The sequence below is a fragment of the Aspergillus udagawae genome (genome assembly GCF_001078395.1).
Source record: "Aspergillus udagawae IFM 46973 DNA, scaffold_4, whole genome shotgun sequence".
NCBI lineage: Eukaryota > Fungi > Ascomycota > Eurotiomycetes > Eurotiales > Aspergillaceae > Aspergillus > Aspergillus udagawae.
Window position 1 is genome coordinate 3,729,193 of NW_025091267.1, and position 24,227 is coordinate 3,753,419.

The 24,227-nt window shown below is 49.7% G+C and overlaps 7 protein-coding genes across 7 annotated transcripts; 4 read left to right on the forward strand and 3 right to left on the reverse strand.

The window, feature by feature from the left end:
* Window positions 1–4,501: 4,501 nt before the first annotated feature.
* Aud_006679 (MFS transporter) lies at window positions 4,502–6,361 on the forward strand (the record flags this gene model as incomplete). Its single annotated transcript, XM_043291578.1, has 4 exons — window positions 4,502–4,839; window positions 4,895–5,881; window positions 5,936–6,067; window positions 6,115–6,361. 4 exons carry the CDS (start codon window positions 4,502–4,504, stop codon window positions 6,359–6,361), a joined length of 1,704 nt encoding a protein of 567 aa, XP_043147513.1.
* Window positions 6,362–7,011: 650 nt separating this feature from the next.
* plb2 (lysophospholipase Plb2) lies at window positions 7,012–8,984 on the forward strand (the record flags this gene model as incomplete). The annotated part of the gene is made up of 3 exons (XM_043291579.1): window positions 7,012–7,090; window positions 7,157–7,805; window positions 7,868–8,984. 3 exons carry the CDS (start codon window positions 7,012–7,014, stop codon window positions 8,982–8,984), a joined length of 1,845 nt encoding a protein of 614 aa, XP_043147514.1.
* A 619-nt stretch (window positions 8,985–9,603) lies between these two features.
* Aud_006681 (purple acid phosphatase family protein) lies at window positions 9,604–11,636 on the reverse strand (the record flags this gene model as incomplete). The annotated part of the gene is made up of 5 exons (XM_043291580.1): window positions 9,604–9,949; window positions 9,997–10,437; window positions 10,484–10,873; window positions 10,927–11,232; window positions 11,281–11,636. 5 exons carry the CDS (start codon window positions 11,634–11,636, stop codon window positions 9,604–9,606), a joined length of 1,839 nt encoding a protein of 612 aa, XP_043147515.1.
* A 762-nt stretch (window positions 11,637–12,398) lies between these two features.
* Aud_006682 (uncharacterized protein) lies at window positions 12,399–13,537 on the reverse strand (the record flags this gene model as incomplete). Its single annotated transcript, XM_043291581.1, has 2 exons — window positions 12,399–13,122; window positions 13,173–13,537. 2 exons carry the CDS (start codon window positions 13,535–13,537, stop codon window positions 12,399–12,401), a joined length of 1,089 nt encoding a protein of 362 aa, XP_043147516.1.
* Window positions 13,538–15,869: 2,332 nt separating this feature from the next.
* On the reverse strand, window positions 15,870–18,017 carry Aud_006683 (uncharacterized protein; the record flags this gene model as incomplete). Its single annotated transcript, XM_043291582.1, has 6 exons — window positions 15,870–15,904; window positions 15,954–16,148; window positions 16,207–16,416; window positions 16,465–16,799; window positions 16,856–17,461; window positions 17,518–18,017. The coding sequence occupies 6 exons, from the start codon at window positions 18,015–18,017 to the stop codon at window positions 15,870–15,872; spliced, it is 1,881 nt and encodes a 626-aa protein (XP_043147517.1).
* A 775-nt stretch (window positions 18,018–18,792) lies between these two features.
* Window positions 18,793–20,938, forward strand: Aud_006684 (phosphate permease; the record flags this gene model as incomplete). The annotated part of the gene is made up of 7 exons (XM_043291583.1): window positions 18,793–18,870; window positions 18,929–19,039; window positions 19,087–19,439; window positions 19,485–20,386; window positions 20,438–20,460; window positions 20,506–20,675; window positions 20,728–20,938. The coding sequence occupies 7 exons, from the start codon at window positions 18,793–18,795 to the stop codon at window positions 20,936–20,938; spliced, it is 1,848 nt and encodes a 615-aa protein (XP_043147518.1).
* A 1,238-nt stretch (window positions 20,939–22,176) lies between these two features.
* Window positions 22,177–23,181, forward strand: Aud_006685 (RTA1 domain-containing protein; the record flags this gene model as incomplete). Its single annotated transcript, XM_043291584.1, has 3 exons — window positions 22,177–22,324; window positions 22,425–22,673; window positions 22,742–23,181. The coding sequence occupies 3 exons, from the start codon at window positions 22,177–22,179 to the stop codon at window positions 23,179–23,181; spliced, it is 837 nt and encodes a 278-aa protein (XP_043147519.1).
* Window positions 23,182–24,227: the final 1,046 nt, after the last annotated feature.

The window sequence follows — 24,227 nt, forward strand, 5'->3', positions numbered from 1 at the left end:
GACAGGTTTTAAAAAAAAAGCTGAGGAGTGCCATTCACTCGGGCTTTGGCCAGTGCTCTGACCCATCAGACTGGCCTGGGGGGCCACAGTGTGTGTGAATTCACTTTGAGTTTCCATGCCGTACTGGCTTTTCTGTGGGTGTCTCAGCCTGTCTGCTCCCTCGAAGGGAACCAATGAGTGGAGACTGGAGATCAAGGAGGACGGCCGTGCATTAACTTCCAATGATGAGGGGTGGGAAACGCATCCAATGTTTTCCAGACTCCCCAAAAGACCCAGCTGCAGACTGTGAAGGATGCCCGTGCTTTCTTCACGGCAGACGGATGGAGACTCCGGGAACCAGTGCAGTCATAGTGGATTCCTGGAGTGCCACGGGCCCTGTTTCTAGCCAGTCAGAAGCCATGCATGCGTTGGCTCGGGACCAGTGGAGTGAAGGGTTGCCCTATTGGGAAAACAATAGCTTTATCCCCGGCTGCTAACAGACGCTAACGACGTTCGCCCCCCCTTCCTTTTACTGGTTGGTGTAGCTCTAGCCTATTGTTAGGCTGTGATAGGCGTGGGCTGGTACTGAATCTCATGGATGGAGACATCATAACCATTCCGTCGGGTCAAACAAGATGATAATATTGACAGGGTCGAGATATGTACGTTTGCAGCCTGTACAGAAAAATAGAACCAGCAAAAGCACTTACTATCCCTCATCCCCCCTGGTTATGATGATTATTAATTACGACGAGCATCCGGAGAACCCGCGTCTCGGCCCACTGATCCGTCGCTATTCTTTCCCGTTCCGGGCTGGGCTGAACTTATCTGGGGCCTCGCCTCCAGCTTCGTACTTCTGATCCTCTGGTTTTGCCTGGGTTTGATTGGTCGTCCGCCGCATGGCATGATAATGGTGCAAATTGCTTTTCGGATTCATGCTGCCATGCTCTCGGAAGGACTCCTCTCCCGTTCAGTTCCATTATTCATATCCACAGTTGTTTGACCATCAATGATAACTTGTCGGTTGATCATCAGCGATAAGCTTTCTGGTCCTTCAGAATGATACTGATACCGACATTACCGGTGGTTTATTGTTTGACAAGGGGACTTTGGCAAGTTGTTCCCGATAGGAGGCCCACTGTCCAGTCCACTACAGCCGTTGTAAATGAAATATGTCATAGCCGTCTTGGCCTACGAATCCAAACTTACTCCATACGTGGCATGGTTACAATGTCTTCTTCCTTTGAGTTTTGTGGCGCCTTGGGTCTCTCCCGCGCAGTGGAGTATCACTACCCATGGTACAACTCTGGGGTTTCTAGGTTGATGTGCCTGGCTAGACCTTATTATGAGTTAAATCCATGGGAACAGCGCTTAGCTGGTCTTATGGCTATTCCGGACCGTCTATGGCGCCATCCGATAATATTTGTTAACTCTTTACGCGGAGTTGGTAGAACACCTAGACTGCGGCTGACACGACTAAGTCAACTCAGCATGCGATATCGGTCAACATATACCGACATTCCTGCTCTTCTGCCGCATGCGCTTACCAATGGAGTCCTCTGACTGGCTACTGCGCGGAATGCGACCCAGTTCGCTATCAGTCTATTCTATAAGGCCATCGTAGATACTTCTCGTCTGTTTGACGAGGAAAACCCCTCATTGAGTGTGGAATGGACGTTGGTATGATCGGCGCAGGGGTTATCGGCCTAGCATCAGCGCTGCTTTTGGCCGAGCCGGGTACAGGGGTTCAAGTGGGTAATGCATTTCCCAAGATTTCCAATATTGGTGACTAACTAGACTGTGGATTGACTGATACTTTGACAACAGCGACAGTGACTCTAGCCCCTGGTAAAGCGCGTCGTCCTCAAGTATCGCCTCAAGCCGCAGAGAACCTCCAGCAATGCGACCTTCGGTTTCAAGTATCAGTCCGAGACCTCAGTCCTCTATCTCTTTCCCCGGCTGTGCAGATCTCTCTAATCCAAACCTGTCCGACCTTTTGGCAGAGGTCAAGTCGATCGTCGATGTACGCCCTCTGATGAAAGTGTAGCTCATAGTCGACTTAACGAGTAGGAACCCTGGCGACAAAGCGGTTGCTCTTGTCTGGGACAGGTGAGGCTGGTAAAGAGAGCGTGGCTCGGCCGGATTGTCATATTTTTGGGGAATCCCTACCGCTATGAGGTCCTACTGATGTATATTGGAGGCATAATCGGCGGTGGAATTGCCAGGAACGGAACCTCAACATGGCCGCCAATTCGAACGCATGCTTGACAGTATTCAGAAGGACGTCCCGGACCGATTGACTCTGTCACCTTTGGAGACTCCCGTTGAGGACTTGGTTGGATTGCGACCTGGCAGAAAGGAAAATACAGCTGGAGTCAGCACTCTCTGCTATACGTACTGTATGGAGTCCAAAATACATTATAGTTCTGTATCACAGTATCCCTCCCAGAACAGCTAACCCAGACGTCTGTATACAATTGTCCCACGCAGCCCGAGCCACATCCTCCACCGAGATTCCATCAAACCGGTCACAAATAATGCCACCCTCTACAGCATACAACTCTCATTTCGACCCTTGACCATCTGCCTCTTGAAACAATTTCCCTGCTTCCGCGCCCGCGCTAACGGCCTCGCACTAGCCAGGACAGCATAATCCGCTCCTCCTCCACAATCTCGCATCACGGAGCATCAGTCTTCAGCTGTAATCTGTCCGGGGAATACTCCTCACACATCTCAACAGCTCCTCCGTCAGCAACAAAACCAATGAACACTGATTCCGAATACCAGCGCCACAAGTCGCAGCATCTCGTCTTTCGTCCCAGCGAAACGAGTCCCCCTCGCGGCAGCCTCGCAAGATACGAAATGATGATCTCCTCAAGGTCCGTGCAGAAGCCCCACACAAGCTGGAAGAATGCGAGATACAACTACACCCAAACATCGACACCAACAGCTCGCTGAACGCGCGCCGCTGCGTCACCTTGTCCGAGCACTCGAGATACGCACATTCTAGCCGATCTCGCCGAAAGCGACTAACCGGCAGGGAAATTTGCCCCTCAGCTCATTGCAAAGATATATGCCTTGTCGTCTGCGTGGTGGAGTTCGGCAGCATGGTACAGATGCTCCCCGAGGGTCATTGTGCAGATGTTGAATTACTGCTTGACTATTTTAGGTTCTCGTGCACCCGGCTAATGTTATCATGGCGAGAATAATGTTGTGGCAGTCGTATCTCTGGGCGCGCTCGGGCACCTCGCGAAATCGGGCTTATGGTATTGGTTTTTCCTAGTCGATGCCTTGGAATTAGTCTGCGGTGAAGGACAGCGCTACCTGTGCGTATTAGATCCTGTGATGAAATGCGAAGAGCCATACATCAGCGTAATGAAGACAGGATATGTCTATGGCAATGGGCATTCTGTTATGAGGGGAATATATTATGACGTGATGTGTGCAGATTTGAATATCAGCGTTTGATCCTAAATCTTATTCTACTTCATGTGGGGCTTTCATGAGAAATCAGGCATCTCTTGCGAATAATGATTTGATATTTGCTGGAGCAGCTGAGGCTATGTTGAACTTAGAGAATTAGAGTAGCGTAAGTCCTCTAAAACCGTGGACATTCTTAACCTTAAACAAAACAGTATCTGGAACGCATGTTTCCTACCTTGGCAGCGAGCTGATATGCTCCTGCTTGTCCAGGGCAGTTTCTTTTTCATGGGGGTTGAGGAATATATTCCATGGATGAGACCGCTTCTTACCCTACGTTACCTCTTAATCAGCACAGCTACATATTTTAAAGGATGGTCTGCTGGTAAATCCTTCCATTTCAATCCTGACTTATTCATAGATACTGGACTAATGGCTGGCTTTCACTCGCCTTGGTAGGTGAATATGTCATGCATGACGGCACCGTTCCGCCATGGATCACCAGGCTTCGGCGAAATTCTTGACTGAAATATTGCGTACACCAACCGGATTCCCGGCATCAATTATGGCCATATCGGATGGTTCTGATCTTCGTCTCGGGACCTTTCCAAGGAAATTTCTTGAGCAATAGTCGGGTGCTCTGCCCTGAATTGATAACGGATACTCTCGGCCAGATTCGGACAGACGCGGCTATCCTCGCTCACGTGCGTCGGATGGAAAATTTTCACATCGGTAGGACGGCTCACCAGCCACAGTGCCGGACATAGCCGATTCTTTATCAACTGTGCCTGGCAGATTGGCGGAAAGCGATTGGGCAATGCGGCACATCGGGAAGTCCCTTGTGGCTGATGCAGACAGGAGTGCCTGCGTTCTGGCCAGCTTCTATAAATGTTATATAAAACTTCGGAAAAGTATGGATCTCCTACATCACAATGAGCTCCATCTGGCAGCCATTGATGGCAACTGACACCCAACCATGAAAAAAATTGTGTGATCCACCGCGGCCTGAACGTGGGATGATGGAGTTATATACTAGAGACAAGCTCCTTAGAGCTGTAGAACCGTAGGCCCCAAAGCAAAGCAGCAGCTCTCTGACCGGAGAATGGACAGCCCAGAGTCTTCCACTCTGGATTCGCATTCGCCCAAGGCTTTCCATGATGACCACCATGGCAGCCGAGCCCTCGACAGCGCCAGCGACTGCCTCTCCGACGAAACGGTAGACCATCTCGAACCCCTCGAACTCACCCGCATCAACACCTACCGACTGCAGCAAAAGACGACCGTGGGCTCCACACGCGGCCCTGTACCCCGCGATGCATGGCTACCCATGGGCGCCGGCAAGGAATATCCTCCCCTACTTCCCGATCCGGAAACATATGTCGTCGAATTTGATGGAGCAGAGGATCCCTTACACCCGTACAACTGGTCCATGACACGAAGGTAGCATTGACTCGTAAAAAGCTGTCCTACGAAGATGCTAATGCTGGATCGACAGAATCTTCCTAGTTTGCATTCTCTGCTACGGCACCTTCGCCGGCTCATTCGCCAGCGCCGTCTTCGCAGCAGCCATTGCCTCCGCCAGCAAGGAATTCCACGTCAGCCAGGAAGTCGGCTCGCTCGGCGTCACACTGTACGTGCTCGGCTTCGCCGCCGGCCCAACCATCTGGGCCCCCGCCTCGGAGCTCATCGGACGGCGCTGGCCGCTGTCCCTCGGTCTCTTGGGATGCGGGATCTTCACCGTTGGCTGCGCAACCGGAAAGGACTTCCAGACTCTCATGATCTGCCGGTTCTTCGCGGGCTTGTTCGCCGCGAGCCCAATCGCAGTTGTGCCTGCTGTCTTCGCGGACCTTTTTAATAATGCGCAGCGCGGGATCGTCATGTCCATCTTCTGCATGGCGGTGTTTATCGGTCCGTTTGCGGCGCCGTTTATCGGTGGGTTCATCACAATGAGTGCTCTCGGTTGGCGGTGGACGATGTACATCTCCGCGATAATGGTGCTGGTGGGATTTGTCCTCGTCGTGCTGTTCCTGGATGAGACGTATGCGCCTGTTATCCTGGTGCGCAAAGCGGCGACGCTGCGTCGGCAGACGCATAATTGGGGTATCCATGCGAAGCAGGATGAGGTTGAGGTTGACTTTCATGAGCTTGTGCGGAATAATTTCACCCGGCCTTTGAAGTTGCTCGTCACAGAGCCGATTCTGCTGCTTATCTCGCTCTATATCTCGTTTATCTACGGGCTCATCTATGCCCTGCTTGGTGCATACCCCGTCGTCTTCCAGGGGGTGTACGGGATGAATATGGGTGATGGGGGACTGGCGTTCGTGGGGTTGATCATTGGAGAATTACTGGGTGGCGTGTTCATTCTGATGCTCCAGGGCTCGTATATCAAGAAGCTGGCTGCCAATGGAGACGTTCCCGTGCCCGAGTGGCGTCTCCCTCCGGCCATCGTTGGAGGCATCACCTTTGCTGCGGGCATGTTTTGGTATGAATCTACCTACTGTACTACGTATAGAAGAACTGTTACTGACTGCTGCAGGTTCGGCTGGACTGGTTACACCTCGTCTATTCACTGGATGGTGCCGATTTCTTCTGGCATTCTGACTGGCTTCGGCATCTTCTGCATCTTCCTGCAGTGCTTTAACTACATCGTCGACTGCTATCCTACTTTGTACGTCTGCTCCTTCACTATATGTATCTCCCTACTAACGGTGCCAGGGCTGCCTCCACGATCGCAGCAAACACTATCCTCCGATCCGCAGTCGGATGCGCATTTCCCCTCTTTTCCCGACAGATGATGGAGAACCTGGGCGTGCAATGGGCTGGGACGATGCTAGGATGCATCGCTGCAGTAATGGTGCCAATTCCAATTGCATTCATGGTGTACGGCCCCTGGCTGAGAAGCAAGAGTCGATCGGCCGGTGCTCCGGTCTATCCGGAGACAAAGAAGCATTACGATGTTTGATGATTGCATAGCGTTAGACTAGATACCTGATATGATTAATGATGAGACATGCAAAGACACACAGAGTAAGAAAAATTATCGTAATTTGGAATGTTGGATTGGGGGGGGCTGGGTATCATGTTCACTAAGCAGGTCATGCCACCTTCCGATACCAGCATGTTGAATTTTAATGGTAGACAAAGATAGACGGATTTTCCCCAATGAGAGCCAAAGTGATTTTCCTACTCAATCTCTTATTCCATATGATCTCACCAGAAGCATGTTCCCGTGTTCCACGTGGCTGGTATGCTGTCATTATGAGCCAAAATTTGTATACGTAGTCAACGACTCATGGAGTTTAATGAACCATGGTGCGCTTTAATCTCAGATTGAATTTATGTCACCACTGGACACTTCCAGCTTTTAAAAGATGTACATCTAGACAACCTAAATACAAAATTGAGCCTCTGAATTTAATAACATTATATTAGTCCACCATCGTCACCCTGTTTACGAGAATCATATTGTGTGGAAATCATTACAACCAACTCCTGGCTCAAGGCTAGGTCTATATCTTGACGCCTCTCAACAGCAAATAGAAATTGAATACCTTAGTATACCACAATTTGCACAAGCTTCATTTATCAGTGTATCTATTCATCATCACAAATATGTATAAGTATCGTCTTGATCTGCCCAGTATTACCCTGCTTTATCTGTTCTTCCTCATAGTTTTACTACTACCTCATTGTAAGTAGCTTTCGCTGGGCTTCAACTATTTTTAGAGAGTATATGTGCTGACAGCCAAATCTTCAGCCCCTGCCAAAGGAGCTTCGTTGGTCACTGTTCCTCTCAATCGGGCATTGCCTAATGCACCCAACGGATACACCCCCGAAGGCGAGGCCTGCCCTTCGAATCGGCCATCAGTCCGCAATGCTACTTCCCTATCGACTGCCGAGACCTCCTGGCTGAAAGCCCGAAGAAACAATACCAGAGACGCCCTGAGAGCGTTTCTCAGCCGCGTCGACCTCGGTTCTTTCAATGGGTCCGCCTATGTTGATAAACATTCAGCTAACGCGTCTACCTTGCCCAATATCGGAATTGCAGTGTCTGGCGGTGGCTATCGAGCCTTGATGAACGGCGGGGGTGCACTGCAGGCGTTTGACAATCGGACCACGAACTCAACTCTCAAAGGCCAGGTGGGAGGTATCCTACAGTCGGCGACTTATCTTTCAGGCCTGAGTGGTGGAAGTTGGTTGGTTGGGTCGATCTATATGAACAATTTTTCCGATGTATCCTCGCTGCGGGACAATGGTTCTGTGTGGCAGTTTCAGGATTCTATCTTCAGTGGTCCAACTCAAAGTACCGAATGGGGCATCAGCACGGCGAAGTACTATTCACAGTTGTTGAGTGCGGTGGGTGGGAAATCAGACGCCGGGTATGAGGTGTCTATCACAGATTACTGGTATGCTTCTGTTGCCTGTGCCCCTCTGAAGAAAGAAAGCAAAGCTCACCATCATAAATCAGGGGTCGCTCTCTCTCTTACCAACTCATCAACGCGTCTGAAGGTGGTGTCAGTTATACCTGGTCGTCGATTGCTCTGAGCAAGGACTTCCAGGCTGGAACGGTGCCCATGCCCTTGGTTATCGCCGATGGTCGAGCTCCAGGACAGATTCTAGTACCCGCGAACACTACGGTGTTCGAGTTTAACCCTTGGGAATTTGGGAGCTGGGACGCATCGCTGTCCGCCTTTGTCTCTCTAGAATTCCTGGGATCAAATTTCTCAAGGGGGACACTACCGACAGGCGAAAAATGTGTTCGAGGATTCGATAACGCCGGGTTCATCATGGGCACATCGTCATCCCTGTTCAATCAAGCATTCCTCCACATAAACGATACCGGCGCGCCTGCAGCCGTGACGAACGCAATTAGTGGCATTCTGGGGACAATTGGGTCCGAGAACAATGATATTGCCGTCTACAAGCCTAACCCTTTCTATCGCTATGCGAGCTCGTCCCAATACACAACCTCTCCCTCATTGACCTTGGTTGACGGCGGAGAAGATCTCCAGAACATCCCGCTAGATCCCCTTCTGCAGCCCCAGCGCCACGTTGACGTGATTTTGGCTCTCGACTCGTCAGCCGACACCACCTCAAGGTGGCCCAACGGAACATCCATGGTCGCCACTTATGAACGGAATGTACAGTCTTCACGAACGAACAGTAGCCTGGCTTTTCCCTCTGTGCCTGATCAGAACACATTCGTCAACCTTGGGTTGAACAACCGCCCGACATTCTTTGGCTGCAACAGCTCAAACATCACTGGCTCCGCCCCTCTCGTCGTTTATATTCCTAACGCCCCTTATATATACCTGTCAAACGTGTCCACATTCGATCTTCAATACAATACCAGTGAACGCAATGCCATCATCGAGAATGGCTACGATGTGGCAACACTGGGAAATGGAACACTGGACTCCAACTGGCCCTCTTGTCTTGCTTGCGCTATATTAAGTCGGAGCTTTGAACGTACAAATACAACCATCCCGGATGTCTGCTCGACTTGTTTCAGGAACTACTGTTGGAATGGTACCACAAATGCGACTACACCTGGAAATTATTATCCGACGTTGAAACTTCACTAGCACTAGGTAAGTAGAGAACAGTAGGAGAAGTATGGATTCAAGTCGACAGGAAGCGCGATGACTTTATTGATATTTACTAATGCGGTTTTTTCTCGCTAGGAACGAATGCTGAAGATGGATTATCTTGCGCCACCTGCAGACGAAAGAGAGGGAAAATGGGATATTTTGACTGACTGAATTGTATAGGTTGGACATGACACTGTTGGTGATCAATATCTTGAAGGGGCCAAGGATAATTGGGCTGAAGACATTGGGATTCATGCTCCTGGTTACTTGCAGGTGGAAGCTAAGGGTATCAATGCTGTCAGTGATCATGTATATTTAATTAATCCAAAAGACGCCTATGATATCCGTTCTAGCATGTAAGGGTTACGAGCCGACACACGGCAAGGAAGGGTAATAATAACTCCGAGAAATCACGGTTTAGGAAGTTTGGCGAGCTTCATGGTCGCCCATGGAAGGTTGAAAAGCCAGTTCCTGTCAATGGGGCAGCATCACAGCTGCATAGATTGGTTTATTATAATCTTCACTATGATTATACACTTTTCACTACATCAAGGTACACAAAGGCTACTAATTTATATACAGCTCCCACAGATTATACCTCTTCAACCAGCACCTAATTGGCCTTACAGTGTGTCTGTGCCTTCTCCTTACGCAGGGTCAAATGATCGCCAATGGACCCATCATCACCGCGGATAAACTCCCACTTGACTTCCTTCTCACTTAGCACAGTTAGCTTACTGATACCAAAGTGCGTGGTGTCCAGCAAGGCAGTGATATTCTGGAGGCCCTGGCCCTTGCTGAACTCGCTGTGGCTCTCAATGTTGCCAGCCATTCCGTTAACGAGGTGGGTGATGGATTTGCCGGGGTTGGTGCGGTAAGTGTGGTTGTTGACAATCGACGCCGAATCGATGGTTCCGTTGGCGCCGAGGGGATACATGCGCTCGTACCAGTGGATGTGTCTGCAGTCCGTTAGTATCTGCGTTGACGGTGAGAAGGATCGACATACCCAGACAGATAAGCATCGACACCATACTGCAGGAACAATTGCTCAAAGGCAGCACGGAGATTCTTCTGGTAGCCCGAGTATGCGGAGCTGTACATGGGCCGGTGGCTCATGACAAACACCCAGGGGGTCTTCTTGCGGTCGACGCTGGCGAGATCTTTCTTCAGCCACTTGTACTGCGCGTAGGACTTGGTATCCTTGTAGCTGCCGTCGACGGCGCCAAAGGGACCGCTGTCGGTGAGACGGGTCTCTGAGGCCTTGGGGTGGGTCTCGTTGCCCTTGATATCCTCGTGGAACGGCCACTCGGGGCTGTTGGCGAAGTCGGTCTCGCCGTCCATGGAGATGAAATGAGCAAGGCCATAATCAAACGAGTACCAGAAGTTGCCGACGCCGCCGGTCTCAGGGCCCGGCATGCGGAAGCGGTGCTGGTACGCGGTGAAGTTACTGTCTGGGTTAGCTGGGGCCAGGGACTGCGGGGGACGGATCTTACCGTTGGGAGGGAGGGCAGGAGTAGTAGGTCAAGTTGGCCTTGGGAGCAGTGCCGTTCGAGATGCCCTTGTTCAGATATGCAGTCAACTCGTTGCCGGGACCGTCGAACTCGGCACACGCAGCCTCGTGGTTACCGGGCAAAACCATGTAGGGCATCTTTAGCGTGACATTTCCCAGCCACTGCTGCCACAGATCCCAGTTGGACTCGTAAAGGACACTCATATCGCCTCCCTGGGGACCACCCTGGTTGGGGACCTCGCCCGCCGGCAAAGGCTTTTTGTACTCGTTCGGGACGGGGCCTCCACCCGGCAGCTCAGTGCTAGTGCCATTGTAGCAGACGGGCCAGTCATCGGTGCAAGGCAGAATACCCGAATACCAATCGTCGGCGTAGCTGTTTGCGCATTTTTAGTCGCTGTTAACAAAATAGAACGAAGGAGGTATTACCTGATGTCACCGCCGTGCCAGGCAAACGCAGTGCCCTCGTTGGCGGCCTTGACGAGCTGCTTGAACGAGCCCCCTGCATTGGTGTAGCCCATGTCATTCAGAACGGCGACACTGAACGGACGGCGATCTCCCGCGCGCTGAGCAGTCTTGAAGCTCAGGACTTCAGACTGAGTGGTGCCATTGGCGGCAGGAATCTGGTAGTAGTACGTTGTTCCGGATTCAAGCTTGTCGAGGCTGACTTCGTGGAAGAACTGGCTGCACTGAGTAACGGCCTTGACTTCGGAGCACGATGGCGTGCGGTCATAACTATAGGAATTTTAGCATCAATTTCCTAATTCAGTGGCAAGAACATACGTGTGAGTATATCCATGAGCGACTTGATCGAGGTGCTTGGGATTCTTGCCCCATTTCACAGAAGGCGTCGCACCCAGTCCGAACGGCGTCTGGTAGTGGATGTGCATACCATCGGGCAAATAGGACAGCGAAATCACATTGACATTGTTCTTGGGCTTCGCAGTCGCAGGCTTCACGGCAGGAGGTTCCACCAGACGGGGGAATCCCTTTCCGTTGCCATTGACGGTAGGATTGACCCAATCGCCGACGGGAACGGCCGGACCGGTGTACGGATAGCTCTCGTCCACCACGGGACGGGCCTGAGCGGCCGTCGCAGTAAGGGCGACAAGCAGAGCCGAAGCGGTGGTTGTCTTCATTTTGGTATCTCAATGAAGAGCGTTGATCGCCTGACGGATTTTTGATCCATCGAAGCGATCGACTGATTTAAATCAATCCGGCTGCCTGGCAATGTCTTGGGAGACGCAATCTCCGACGGAAGACCGTTGTCAAAAAGCGAGTCACACGTGCAGTTGCCAAGATCAGCAATTGGCCAAGACTAACAGGGAAGGGCTAGTGAGCTCGTATCCAAGATTCATGACTTGGTAAAGCTTCGGTTAAGCTTGGGCTAGCATGTGTCGGGCGATAGCGATTACCATTGGCTGGTAACTAACGATAAGGCCAGGCACCTCCGAGTGGAGCAGCCGAGAAAACAATGGCCAGTGGACCATGGATATATTATTGCTTGTCGTTGATTGTTAGTGACATGTAATGGTACCTGTCTGCTAAAGCATACATCCTGGACTAAGTCATCATGATGATACAAGTGCTTGGACATGATGTTGCCCAAGTATATCTGCCAGACTTTCTCGAACGCTTCGATTGCCTTGTATTGTATAAAGTCCTCCCAAATAATATTAGTTTATGCACTAGCCCTAAGTGAGATGGGATTATTGACTAATCTAATAGCCTTGAAATATTTGGCGGTGGACCAGCGATAAGGGTATACCGTCATGTTCTCCGAAAGCGGAAGGTGTTCGCACTCTCGGCTCCAGCGGAACATGAGGCTTGAAAAAGGGATTGGCAATCTGCGTGAGGAAATAGATCTTATCTTAGATGATTATCCTGGTAAAAGAGCCGGATCAAACTGGGACTGATTCCTTGATGGCGTTCAACTCCTGCAGGCGTTGTTGGACCACTTCAACATTGTCGGCCTCCTCTTGCAACACTCTCTTCAACTCGCCAATTGCCATCTGCGTCTTTTGCACCTCGTCAATCTGACGTATAGTCCCATTTGGCATCAGACCAACCTTTTCTTCCATCAATGTGATGGTCTCCCTTGCTGTTCGTAGCCTTGCCCAGAATGCCGTAGTCTGGTTCAAATACTCCGTTTTCTCCAATGGAACCTCCCACTCTCCCGGCCTTATTTCAATGATATCCAACCACTTAGACATATGCGACCATCGCTGTTCCTCAAGACCGGGGAAATGTACCAGCAAATTGCCCTTTTTGCCTTCATAAGCGTGCGTCCATTCATACGTGTTGATCCATGTGCGCGGTAGATAGACCCTGCCATCCTTATATCCATGTCCTTCGGGCCCGCCGGCTGTTTTATTGAGCACCCGTGCCATGCTTTCCTGATCTACAGAGCGGCCCAGATTCTCGTTAGGGAAATACTGAGGGTAAGCGAGACTCTCGACGAGCATGTTGATGGTCCATGGGTGGACATGCAGGAAGATAATCCCTGTGTTGAGGCCGTTGTGATCTTTCGTCGCGACGAAGTGGATATTATCAAGATCGGAAGGGGGGAGAAAAATCTCAGCGGGCACCGCACCGTTGAGAATAATCGAGTCAGCGTCAACCCACCTGTCGCAGTCAGTACATACACTCTCTCCAGCCTGGTATGGTAGGCATACATCAACCAGTCTACCCTCTCCCCCGGAGGTTTGGCTAGTTCATTAATCACCAACGACAATAAATAGCTCGGTTTATTCCAGAACCCAACGGAGATATCCTGTCGCAGAATATGCATAGAATATCCCCATCTTTTTGCGTGGCGGCTGTGACTCTGCAGCGCTCTCTCGTATAGCCGGTTGGGTTTCCCGTACAGCATCGACACCTTGGCTATTCGATTGGTTGAGAAGCTGGGAGACTCCTCCCGCCAGGATAGAGAAGCGTACGACTGCTTTAGAAGCCAGACGAAGCATAGGATGGAGAGAATAATGATTGTGGTGAAAAGTGGTCGACGGTGGCCGGTATGACGCATAGCGCGGACGACCATAGTTATCACATGAGTAAACGCGTCCACAAGATACAATAATGGAGTTGAAAATGAGAAGACAGTCTTCATCTCCTGTTGAAAGTGGTGGTTGTCGGAGTATAAAAGGTCAACCGCATCCGGTGTGGCCGCATTCGGTCATCCTCAACCACTGCCTCATTTGTCGCATATCGAAGGAACTGCGTCACTCAAACCCCAGTACGCTTCTCAGGCATCTTATTTGTATCTGAAATTTAGAGGATATAAAATCGCGAGCTGTGTATACCACGGCTGGTGATTCGCCTAATCCCTTGGCGAGTCTAGTTTCTTTCTGAGTGTCTTGGCTGACTCACAACTACCATACCCATTGGCAGATACATGTCTTACGTTGAAATCCGAAGCTATTCTTAGCTATAGTTGTCTAATTAAGGACTCAACAATTGTGGAGATTTCTACCGTGCTAGAATCGCGTGGTCTGACAACTAGGTTTGACAGTTCTGTTGTCTGTGGGTTTAAAACGCCTTCCAATACTGGAGCAAAATTTAGTAGGATAACATCAGCTGCTCAAGTAATTACGCGAAAATAACACGAGGCTGGCTAAACTGAAGTTATCCGGATTGTCAAATCATGATTCGACAGCTTCAATATACGATTGTTGAACGCTTCCCCGTAGGATCCTGAATTACTTGAGATACATCCTAGCCCGTACCTGAACATCATATTTTACCCTGGTGCGTGATGGAATAGCCATGATTTCTTCGAACCAGGCGGGCCTGGTCAGAGGAATTCGGAATTTCTATTTCGGATAGCTGGACTGTCTGAATGTAGCCCAAAGCCGCATGTTACTGACTAGGGAGGTCCTGTTCAGCTGATTCATGTATGTATATCGATTAGCACAGCGCGAGAGAGCGCGAGAGATACAATGTATATGTGCTTGAGGATTGAAGCTCTATCAGGCAGTCGACCGAGAGCTAGAACAAGGCTCGGAGAATACAGTGGCCCGACAATCCGTCCGCTGGGCCAGGCAAAGTGCTACTGGTAATTTGGTACCACATGTTGCCTATGCATCGTTTGAATCATAAGTAATTGACGTCGTACAACCTCGGTTCGTTGAATACTTAATTGGAAAACTTAGCACTCTGTCGGTTGTTAAAAACCGTCGGTAGTTGTACCCCCAAAATAAGAGGTTAGAACCATTGTAAACTGTACATTATGTTGTCATACCTTACAGTCCTACATATATCGAATGTGGTTGTACTTCTTGTTGTAACACAGTGAGATGAGACGCTGATTCCTGAGCGTTGGACAGTTCCTGAGAGCAAGTATACCGAGTCAAAATGATTGCTGTCACGGATATGGTAGGTGTCATTGTAGTGGTCAGTGTCCTGGTCAATATGTTGGTGACTGTGACTCTGAGTATGCTACTGCTGCACTCGTGGGTTTAGTACAGAGATGTATTTGTGAAGGCTGTTGGGATTGAGATCATGACAGTGAAGCTATAGTCTTAATTTGAAATAAAGAGGATTCAAAAATTCCATGATGGATGCACGTAGTATGACAAGGCACGCGACCTGTTAAATATCTACCAGGGGCTTGTGAAAACAACCCTGCAACGGTAGCATCAATGCAGATGGTTTGCCACCTTGTTCCGTGTCCTCTTCTTTCTGCTGCTGCCCTTGCATGACCAGTCGCAGTCGTGGGAAGACCCCTGGAAGTCAATCCCCTGCCCTTTCCAAATCTAGTTGCTCTTTACTTCCAACTCATGGGAGCACCGACTTGTTCGGTACGCAATCCCCAGCCCTCTTGTATACCTAAGGACGGACTAATGAGGGTCTACCAGTTCGAATGTATCAATCGCGCCATTGCAGCAACTCCCGCCTGTACCGGAGGCGTCTTGGACATTGGATGCTTTTGCAGATCATCTGATTTCGTGCCTGGGGCCTGCACATGCGCTGCCGATTATGTCTGCAGTGCGGACGGCTGTGCTAAACTAACAGCAGCCTTTCAACTAGGGTGCGGCTCGGCCTGTTCTCCCATTGGAGCTGGGGGAGGTGGTGGAGTTTGAGCTATGTAAAGTCGGTGAAACGTTGGGTGTTCTGAGATGCTTTAAAGATAATCTCTCAGCTCTACATTTCATCCACCAATGACTCTTTTGGCACCCAATGTTCGAGGCCTACGATTGCAGATGATTGCAGATAATTAGACTCCGAGTCCTCCTTGTTCAAGGGCGGTGGGTTGCTATATTGGTCAAATATCCTTGTCAGCTGTAGTATTGAAATTATTACCTATTATGCATGAGATATAGCACTATTCAGTTGCGGGTTCTAATAGGAGAAGCGCTCATTGTTTCCCTTCATTATTGCCGAAGTGTGTTACGGAATGCTTCACAATCTATCAAATGTCAACAATCCATAACGAACCTGCATGAAAACCAACATACCTTTCTCGTCATGAAAGACAATTGCCAACTGTCTTATGTGGCGACCTGAACTCGACATTGACATGGTTGAGTGGCGTGAATCGTTCGACAACATGCTGCCGATACTTCCCATAGAGTTCCGTCTCGTGATGGCCCCTCCCTGCAGTTGAAGCCTGGTTGATAGCTTCGAGTACTTAAGTTCAACGAATCCGTCCACTGTCATATTTAGTAACTGCACAGCAGATTCGACAGCTCCTAAAGGCATGGTACATACAAGGCCATTCCAAAAAGCCCATCTTTGCATTCGAGCCTGGCTTGAGTTTGCCAAAGTAGAGTAAGCTCCGCGCTGACGTGAGCGGGTCCTGAAGGACACGAATGGTCTCAAGCGAGCAGTGTTCCTCGACGCCATCGGCGTTGATATATTTGACGTCCCCGCAGTAGAGAATATTTCTCCCCAGGAGTATGCTCTGGAAAGCAACAAAGTCTGGATCCGATTAGGGGCTGTCGTCCCAAATGCAATAGTGGTACTCACCACCCTTCTTCCGACAGATATATACCGGCGAGATGGCATATCTTTCGGCAGCACCATTCGTTTCAATCTTAACACGGTGAGACCCCTGAAAGCATATCCTAAACGGACTGGTCGGGTCGTTGACAACATGAGCACTCTCGATATATGGAATCATGGAGCTCTGGGCTCCTCGGAATGTGGGTTCGTGTATTCGATGAGTTAGCTTCACGGCGCCAGTCACATCTGTTGCCTCAATGAAGCCAACATCGCGGGTACGGTGATGTAGGTAGACAGTTATTGTGCATTTAACCGGTTTGTGTAATTCATGGTTCTTGAGATTCGGATCCGGAAAATGCCTGTGTCTATATAAGCAAGCCGCAATTACACCTATACCTCCTGACTGAGCACTTACATCACTACAGGACATTGGGTCTCTACTCTCGTGCACCGGTAGCGAGTACTGATGGGCGCATCCAGTGGAGGCGTAGGTGGTGGTTCCCCGGGAGGGTCATTATCATGTGTCGAGTGTTCCCTCCCTGCCGGGGTGATCGCGCGCTCTTGGTGCAGGAGCTGAAATTTAACCCAGTCGCTGAATTTTTCCCATTCATCAATCTCCTTGTTCAAAATTCGCGCAGGCTCTTTGGGTTTAGTAGGTGCATTCAACGCCAGTTGACCAGGAACGGTGACATGTTTGAACCCAGCCTGATTCAAGGCGCCACGAATATCCGCTCGGATCTGGTCTAGGAAGCCGACGACGGGCATATCACGACGCATGATAAGGTGCTCTAGCTTCTGGGAGACATCTTGGATGCGAAGAAGGGGTTTCGACTCCCGCTCGTCGGACCTTGTGCCAGGAAACTCCAGCAACGGCGGCAGCTGTTCCGTATCTCGTAACCGTGGTAGAGCTCGCTGACCAAGTTCGGACAACAGCCGGCTTTCCAGAGTATTGTCCCTGTTGTTAGAACTATGTCCAGGCATGCATTGGCGGAGGATGAACGATATCTGTAGGCTCATGATTCTGTAAGCTCAGTCAGTCATAGTCCGGGATCTATGGCGGAGTTGTCTTCAGTATACTTAATTGCACGCAGAATTTCCAGATTCTCCTGCCTATTCTGTTTCTGTATATCAATCACGGTATTGGTTGCCATCAAGTTCGCTAGCTGGACATTCCGCTCAAGCGCGCGGCGCAGTCGTTCGGCTTCTTTGCGTTCTATCGGCCACGAAACTTGGTGGAAAAGCGTCTTGACTCTGTCCGAGACTTTGTGCCATTGTAACGGTTCTTTGGATCCGCCTGAATGTATATCGCGCGCTAGCCTTTGGTGCTTCTTGACGAAATCGGTGCATTCGATGATAGTTTGCTGATACGACTGACCGAGGGCGACCCTCTTGGACACGGGGACCTCATTCTCTGCCTCTTGTAACTCTTTGATGGTTGCTCTCATCAACTCAAACTCTGCTTTGAACTGTGTGAAATCAACCTTTGCATTTTGAGTTCCGTCAGCGATACACTTGTAGACATCCCAGGCGATCTTGGCAGCTTGTAACACATCTCCGGCGCTCCAGCCGAAGCTCATCCCGTATAACGTCGATAGTTAAGTAAAAGCTCAGACTTTCACAAGGTAGTAATGCCGAAGAGGATCAGATTGCATCCATGGATCAGCAAAAGTGGAACTTGAAGATGGAGCATGGGCCATGGGGAGAAACGACACGCGAACTGGTCCCCACCCTTTCTGATAGCCTTGCCCAACCATTGACAGGCTAGCGGCTCAAAATACGCCTGTCTCCCACGGGCGGCGAATACATGCCTCGTCAGCAGCGCGTCAATGGACGCTTTGTGGCAGTGAAAGGCAATCATCATATACATGGTCATCCATCACACGTGGTGGCGCCAAGGGGACTAGACTAGCACCGACGGCTTCGTGCTCCCGGCCCAATAGCCGCCGTCGTCTACACAACGTGCATCATTCCAACAGTGTCTTTGGCGAAGACCTTCGAACATTTAGATTCAGTCATTCATATCTAGCCTATCGTCTCGAGTTGCAGTTTGACAGATGTCTCGGGTCTGTGCAGGGCTGCCGGCCTCGTGGTCCACAGGGCACATTCAAGTCGACTCCGCCCCTGGATTTTGATATGGGAAATTGTGTGGCTGTTGCCCGTTGTTCGTATTTTTGCCTGGGCAAACTCCTTCCAAAAGTATGAGGCTCTCTGACTCTGAAGAAGGGTCGTCAGCCTCGTTTGATAATGATTTAGGGGCAGGATGGCTGTCAGTAGGCAGCGTAGAAGAAACTGTGTCTTTGCCTTCTTGAATCCTGACTTACTCTCTTAAGTTGTAATACACTAACAAGCAATATGCGATATCCTCGCTTAGCCGCTCTGGGTCTGCGATTCTACCCATGGAAGGGATATCAGGACTTCCGGCACCATACGGTGAGGGTCCATGGATACAAAAGCTTAGCCACGCATCAGTTGCTAACCGTAAGAACAGCCCGCTCAAAGACATGCCTACATCATCGGTAGACTCGAAAGCGCTCGACGACGGGAATGGATGTGGATCGTCGTCGTAGCAGGGCTCGGCTTCTTCACTGATGCATACGGTGTACGTGACGGCACCCATTGGACAGGATTCATCAACTGACTTTGCAGATCTTCTCTGTCAACATGGTTCTACCCATGATGAACATTGTCTATTGGAACCATTCAAACTGGACCGAGGCCAATGCAGTCCGGCATGACTATGAGGTGGCTCTCAGTATAGTCACTCTAGGCGGTGTTCTTCTTGGCCAGATCGCCTTTGGCGTCGCTGCGGATGTCTGGGGACGAAGCAAGATGTACGGCATGGAGTTGGCTATTCTGATCTTTGCCACTCTGGGACTGGCATTATCGTCTTCAGGGGCCGAGAACTCCATGTCTGCTATCGCCCTTTTCTTATTTTGGCGTGGACTGCTCGGGATTGGATTGGGTGGGGATTATCCTCTGTCTGCAGTCATTTGTTCAGAGTAAGATCCTCTTCGGCATCTCGTAAGCGTAGCTGACGATCTCAGATTTGCGCCGACTCGACTACGTGGGCGACTACTTGCAACGGTCTTCTTTTGTCAGTCCCTCGGACAGCTTGCTGCGCAACTGGTTGCTCTCATCGCGGTGGCGGGCTTCCAACACCGTCTCCCCACCGACCCTAATACGACCACATGTACAGGAAACTGTATCCGAAGTCTTGACACCATCTGGCGGCTGCTCGTCGGACTAGGAGCAGTGCCCGCCTTCATCGCACTGTGGTTCCGACTCACGATCATCGAGTCCCCCCGCTATACAGCAGAAGTCACCAAAGATAGTCTTCAGGCCGTCAATGACGTCTCGCAATTCTATCACCGTGTTAGCATTGACAGTGCATCAGTGAACAGCGTAGAACCAGCCTCTCCACAGTCAGGTTCATTCCGACTATCGCCCACCCAATCAGCAGACCAACAGCCCGACCAGCCTGCGTCTGCTGCCCCATTTGAGGAACAGGATGCCATCTCCCCATTGGCAATCTGGAAAGACTTCAAACTCTTCCTCAGGCAGAAGGACAACTTCAGAAAACTGGCCGCCACATCCCTCTGCTGGTTCTGTCTCGACCTCCCCTTCTATGGCCTAGGGCTCATCAGTCCGCGGATCACTCGAACGATCTGGTTCGGAAGCAAGCTGCCCCGGACTAGTTTGTATCAGCTACTCTTCCAGACAGCGTATCAGAGTATTGTTGTTGTTTCCTCAGGCGCTATCGTGGGTAGTCTGCTGTCAATCCTGACGATCGATAAACTGGGTCGGCGCAATATCCAACTGAACGGATTCTTCTGGCTATTTTTGCTGAATGTGGTTATTGGCGCGTCGTTTCAGCATTTGGTAAAACAAGATGATCCATCGGCGTTGGTGGTGTTGTATATTCTCTGCCAGATATTTTTCAACTTTGGTGAGTTTACTACTACCTCAATGTCGTTGACCTTGCTAACGCGCTGTCTAGGACCCAACACCACAACCTATATGGTAAGTCTCCATATCCCCAATTCAGAAATATAAGCTGACCGTCAGCTCCCTGCTGAACTCTTTCCAACTCGATTCCGCTGCACCTGCCACGGCATCGCGGCCGCCTTTGGCAAACTCGGCTCTATCCTGGCGCAGTGTTTCCTGGCGTATGTGGATTTCGGGAACGGGAAGGACTATACCAACGTACCGAATTGGTTGGGATATGCTCTTCTCTGGTAGGCTCCTTTCGGAGAGGATTTGTTGTGATTTCCACTGACAAATGGCTAGTCTATCTTTGTTCATGCTCATGGGCCTACTCATCACATATTTCCTCATTCCTGACGTTCGAGACAAGGACGGACGGATCAAGTCCTTGGAGGAGCTTACACACGGGATGATGCCAGATGCTGAGTTTTCACAAGCTGTGACGAATGGATATGTTGGACGTGGATCAAGCCCAGAGATGACTCAGGTTGATGGGGATAGTGTTAGTGTATAATGTTGGATAGTTGCTGTTTATTATTTGAACAGTAAATAGGCCTGCTCTCGAGTGTATATGGTTTTCGTTTTCGTCCCTCACTATCAAGCATAAGCACTGCGTAGTAGTAGAAGGTAAAATGTATGCGAAGAGTGTATCCTTCTTGCATTCAGATGTGAAGTAGGGACGAGGTGATGGTTAACAACTATCACGCCACTAATCTATAACGTCCGTCAGAGGGCTGGGGACGCTTAAAATAGTAATAGATAGCCATGGGAAAAAATTGTTTGGGAGACCTAAAGGCGCAATCTAAGTGGAGCCAATCCGATGCCCCTCACCCACCAGATCAGCAACCATAATGGGTCCTCGTATTCGTACTGTTCACCTTCTTGGGCATGTTGGTTCATACCACTGGTGGGTGGATGGACGCGAAAATTGTAGTTGCGCGCTACGAGTTTCAGCCATAGAGGCTTTTTCTGCGCACACCCAGGCACGAAGTGCTCATAATAAGGATCAGCCTATGATCCTGCAATGCACAGCACAGGCATCAATATTGCCCAGGCGTGGTCGGATTACTGATAATGCAACATCCTCCTGTACATTTACTCCCTATGAGTTAATATTGGTTCAAACTACGGGCGAAATCCTGCTTTACCCAGTTGTTCCTGCTCTTACTTCGTTTCTTCTTGTCCTCCGAGGATTGTGGGTTTGGAAGCTCCATGGACACTTCGACTTTGTTGGGGCACACAAGGAAGAGCTTCTCGGATCCACAAAAGAACTTGTAGACTAGATAGTCTCGGTGGCAACTTATAGAGGTTCCTAATTTGCGTTAGCCCATTTGAGGTGGAAAGCTGAGATCCACTGCTCGTAGTTCGTATCACAGACCGTTTCGAGTCATCTAGCTACCTCTGCTGCATATAAAGTGATCTTTGAGGAGGGCGGTAAAAAGCAAGTGGAACTGGCAAATTGTACGACGTAGCTTCGTGCATTTTGTTTACTACGAAGTTCAGACCAGACGAGCCAAGCCATGAATTCTAGGCAGCTACAGGAAATGAGATATACGTAGTATCTGGAGTGGAGCACCAGAAGCAGTAGATGACTTTCGCTGGTTTATATTTGTCTCCATACCCGCCCTTTTCTCTCTTCGACGATCAAATTCAAAATTCAAAGACGGTAAGTAAGCTGTTTGACCCGGTATTTCACCCAGGTCTCCTCCAATCCGGGTTTTCGCTTGTCCATTTTCTTTTGTTATCGAAGTGATGGCATTCAAGCTCTACCACTACGACCCTTCCGCAGGTGCAGCTGTTGCGTTTGCTGCGGTTTTCGGATTAACAACGGTTGTGCATATCTGGCAGATGGCAAAGGCCAGGGCTTGGTTTATGACTGCCTTCATTATCGGTGGCTTCTGTGTGTAATTCCCTTCATGTGTGGTTTGGATCGAGGGCATTAGCCACGAAGCTAGTGGCTGCTATGGCTTACACAGGCTGACACCATTTGCTGATCATAGTCGAGGCTATCGGCTACCTCTGCAGATACATAAGTGCAAAGCAGACCCCCGACTGGACGACAAAGCCGTATATAGGCCAGAGCCTGTTGCTTCTCCTTGCTCCAGCACTGTTCGCCGCGTCTGTGTACATGGTTCTGGGCCGGATCATTCGACTGCTGAACGCAGGTTCCCTCTCGTTGGTCCGTCCAAATTGGCTGACCAAGGTCTTTGTGACGGGTGACGTTATCTCCTTTCTGATGCAGTGTGGAGGTATGCAGTGACTTCAAACGGGTACTAAATATCAATTGAACACTATAGCTGATGCATTGGTTGCGCAGGTGGTGGCTTGCTTGCGGGTGCCAAAACCCAGGACAGAGTCAAGATGGGAGAACATATGATCATCGGTGGTCTGTTTGTTCAGATTCTGTTCTTCGGCTTTTTCATGATCGTCTCGGTGATATTCCATCGCCGTATGCTTGCAACGCCCATGCATCACATGGTGTCCGCAGAGCTGCCATGGAGCCACTACATGAAGATTCTGTACACGGTTAGCGTTCTCATTATGATTCGATCTGTCTATCGTGTGGCCGAATATGTGCAGGGAAGCGATGGGTATCTTCAGAGCAAGGAGGTCTTTATTTATGTTTTTGATGCCGCACTAATGTTCGCATGCTGCATTACCCTTAATGTCTCCCACCCAAGCAAGCTCTTGTCGCACAAGCAGGGGGGCTACAAAGTGGATTCTGATCTTGAGATGCTGAACTCGGAGCGGGCATAGTCAGTTGTTTGACTAGATCGGGGAGGTGTATCCTGGCCCGCTCAAAGAACAGATTTGTACGGACATTTTTATGTGAACTGGCACGGCTAGGACATCTACATATATAGACGAATACAGCAGCACTCAGTATACAAATATATTTGTAGATGTCCTGCTCCTTTGAAAATGGTTGGGCCCTTTCCCCGGATATGTCAAGGGATTAACGCAACACCTGTTGTTTGACGTATGGTAAGCACAGTAAGTATCTAAGCACTGGATTATCGTAATCACTGTACGCACTGCAAGGATCGCAAGCATTATAAGCATCATGATTACTATAAGCTCCGTAAAGACTGTAAGCTTATAAGCACTGTAAGCATTGTAATCATCACACGAAAGTTCTGTTTCTGCTGACCTCCTTAAGGGTCTTAGTTGTTTAATAAATTATCCAATTACCTTCTACCAGGACCCAAGCGTCAGGGCCTGTAAGTAGCATTCAGTAGTTACAGGATAATATTGCACAAACTTGAGAAATTGTGTATGTTTGGATGTAAGTGAACTCAACTCCCCATCAAGTTAAGAGTTCAATATAGTAATTGCCTGGTTGTTTCTACAGTTTTATATTAAAGTATGTTTGAAGGTTGACGCTTCCACTTGATTGACCCTGATAAAAGGGGAGGTTGATTTTAATGGCTTTGCGGGCTCAACTGTCTGTTGCGGCTTGCGTTGAGGACTGACTATATCGAACTACGGGTATCAGCTAAGACTTTTGTAGGGCCTTGTGCAGATAGTTCACTACCCCATAAATTGTTTCTGGCCATAGAGTTTTCGTGATTGTCGTCTTTCTCCATTTCTGGATTCTCCTTGTTGCAACAATATGACGCTTTACAAATTCAGCGACAGGCGTCTGGGTGGTATATGACAAGGATCTCGCAGTTGAAGAGCTGAAACAATACAGTGGAAACGCACTCCAGTCCCTACCACCTCTGTTTTCCAGAGCAGCAGAGTGGGAGAGGGGTTGGGCTATTTAGCGCCGGAGGTTACCTGCGTTTATATTCCGCTCGGTG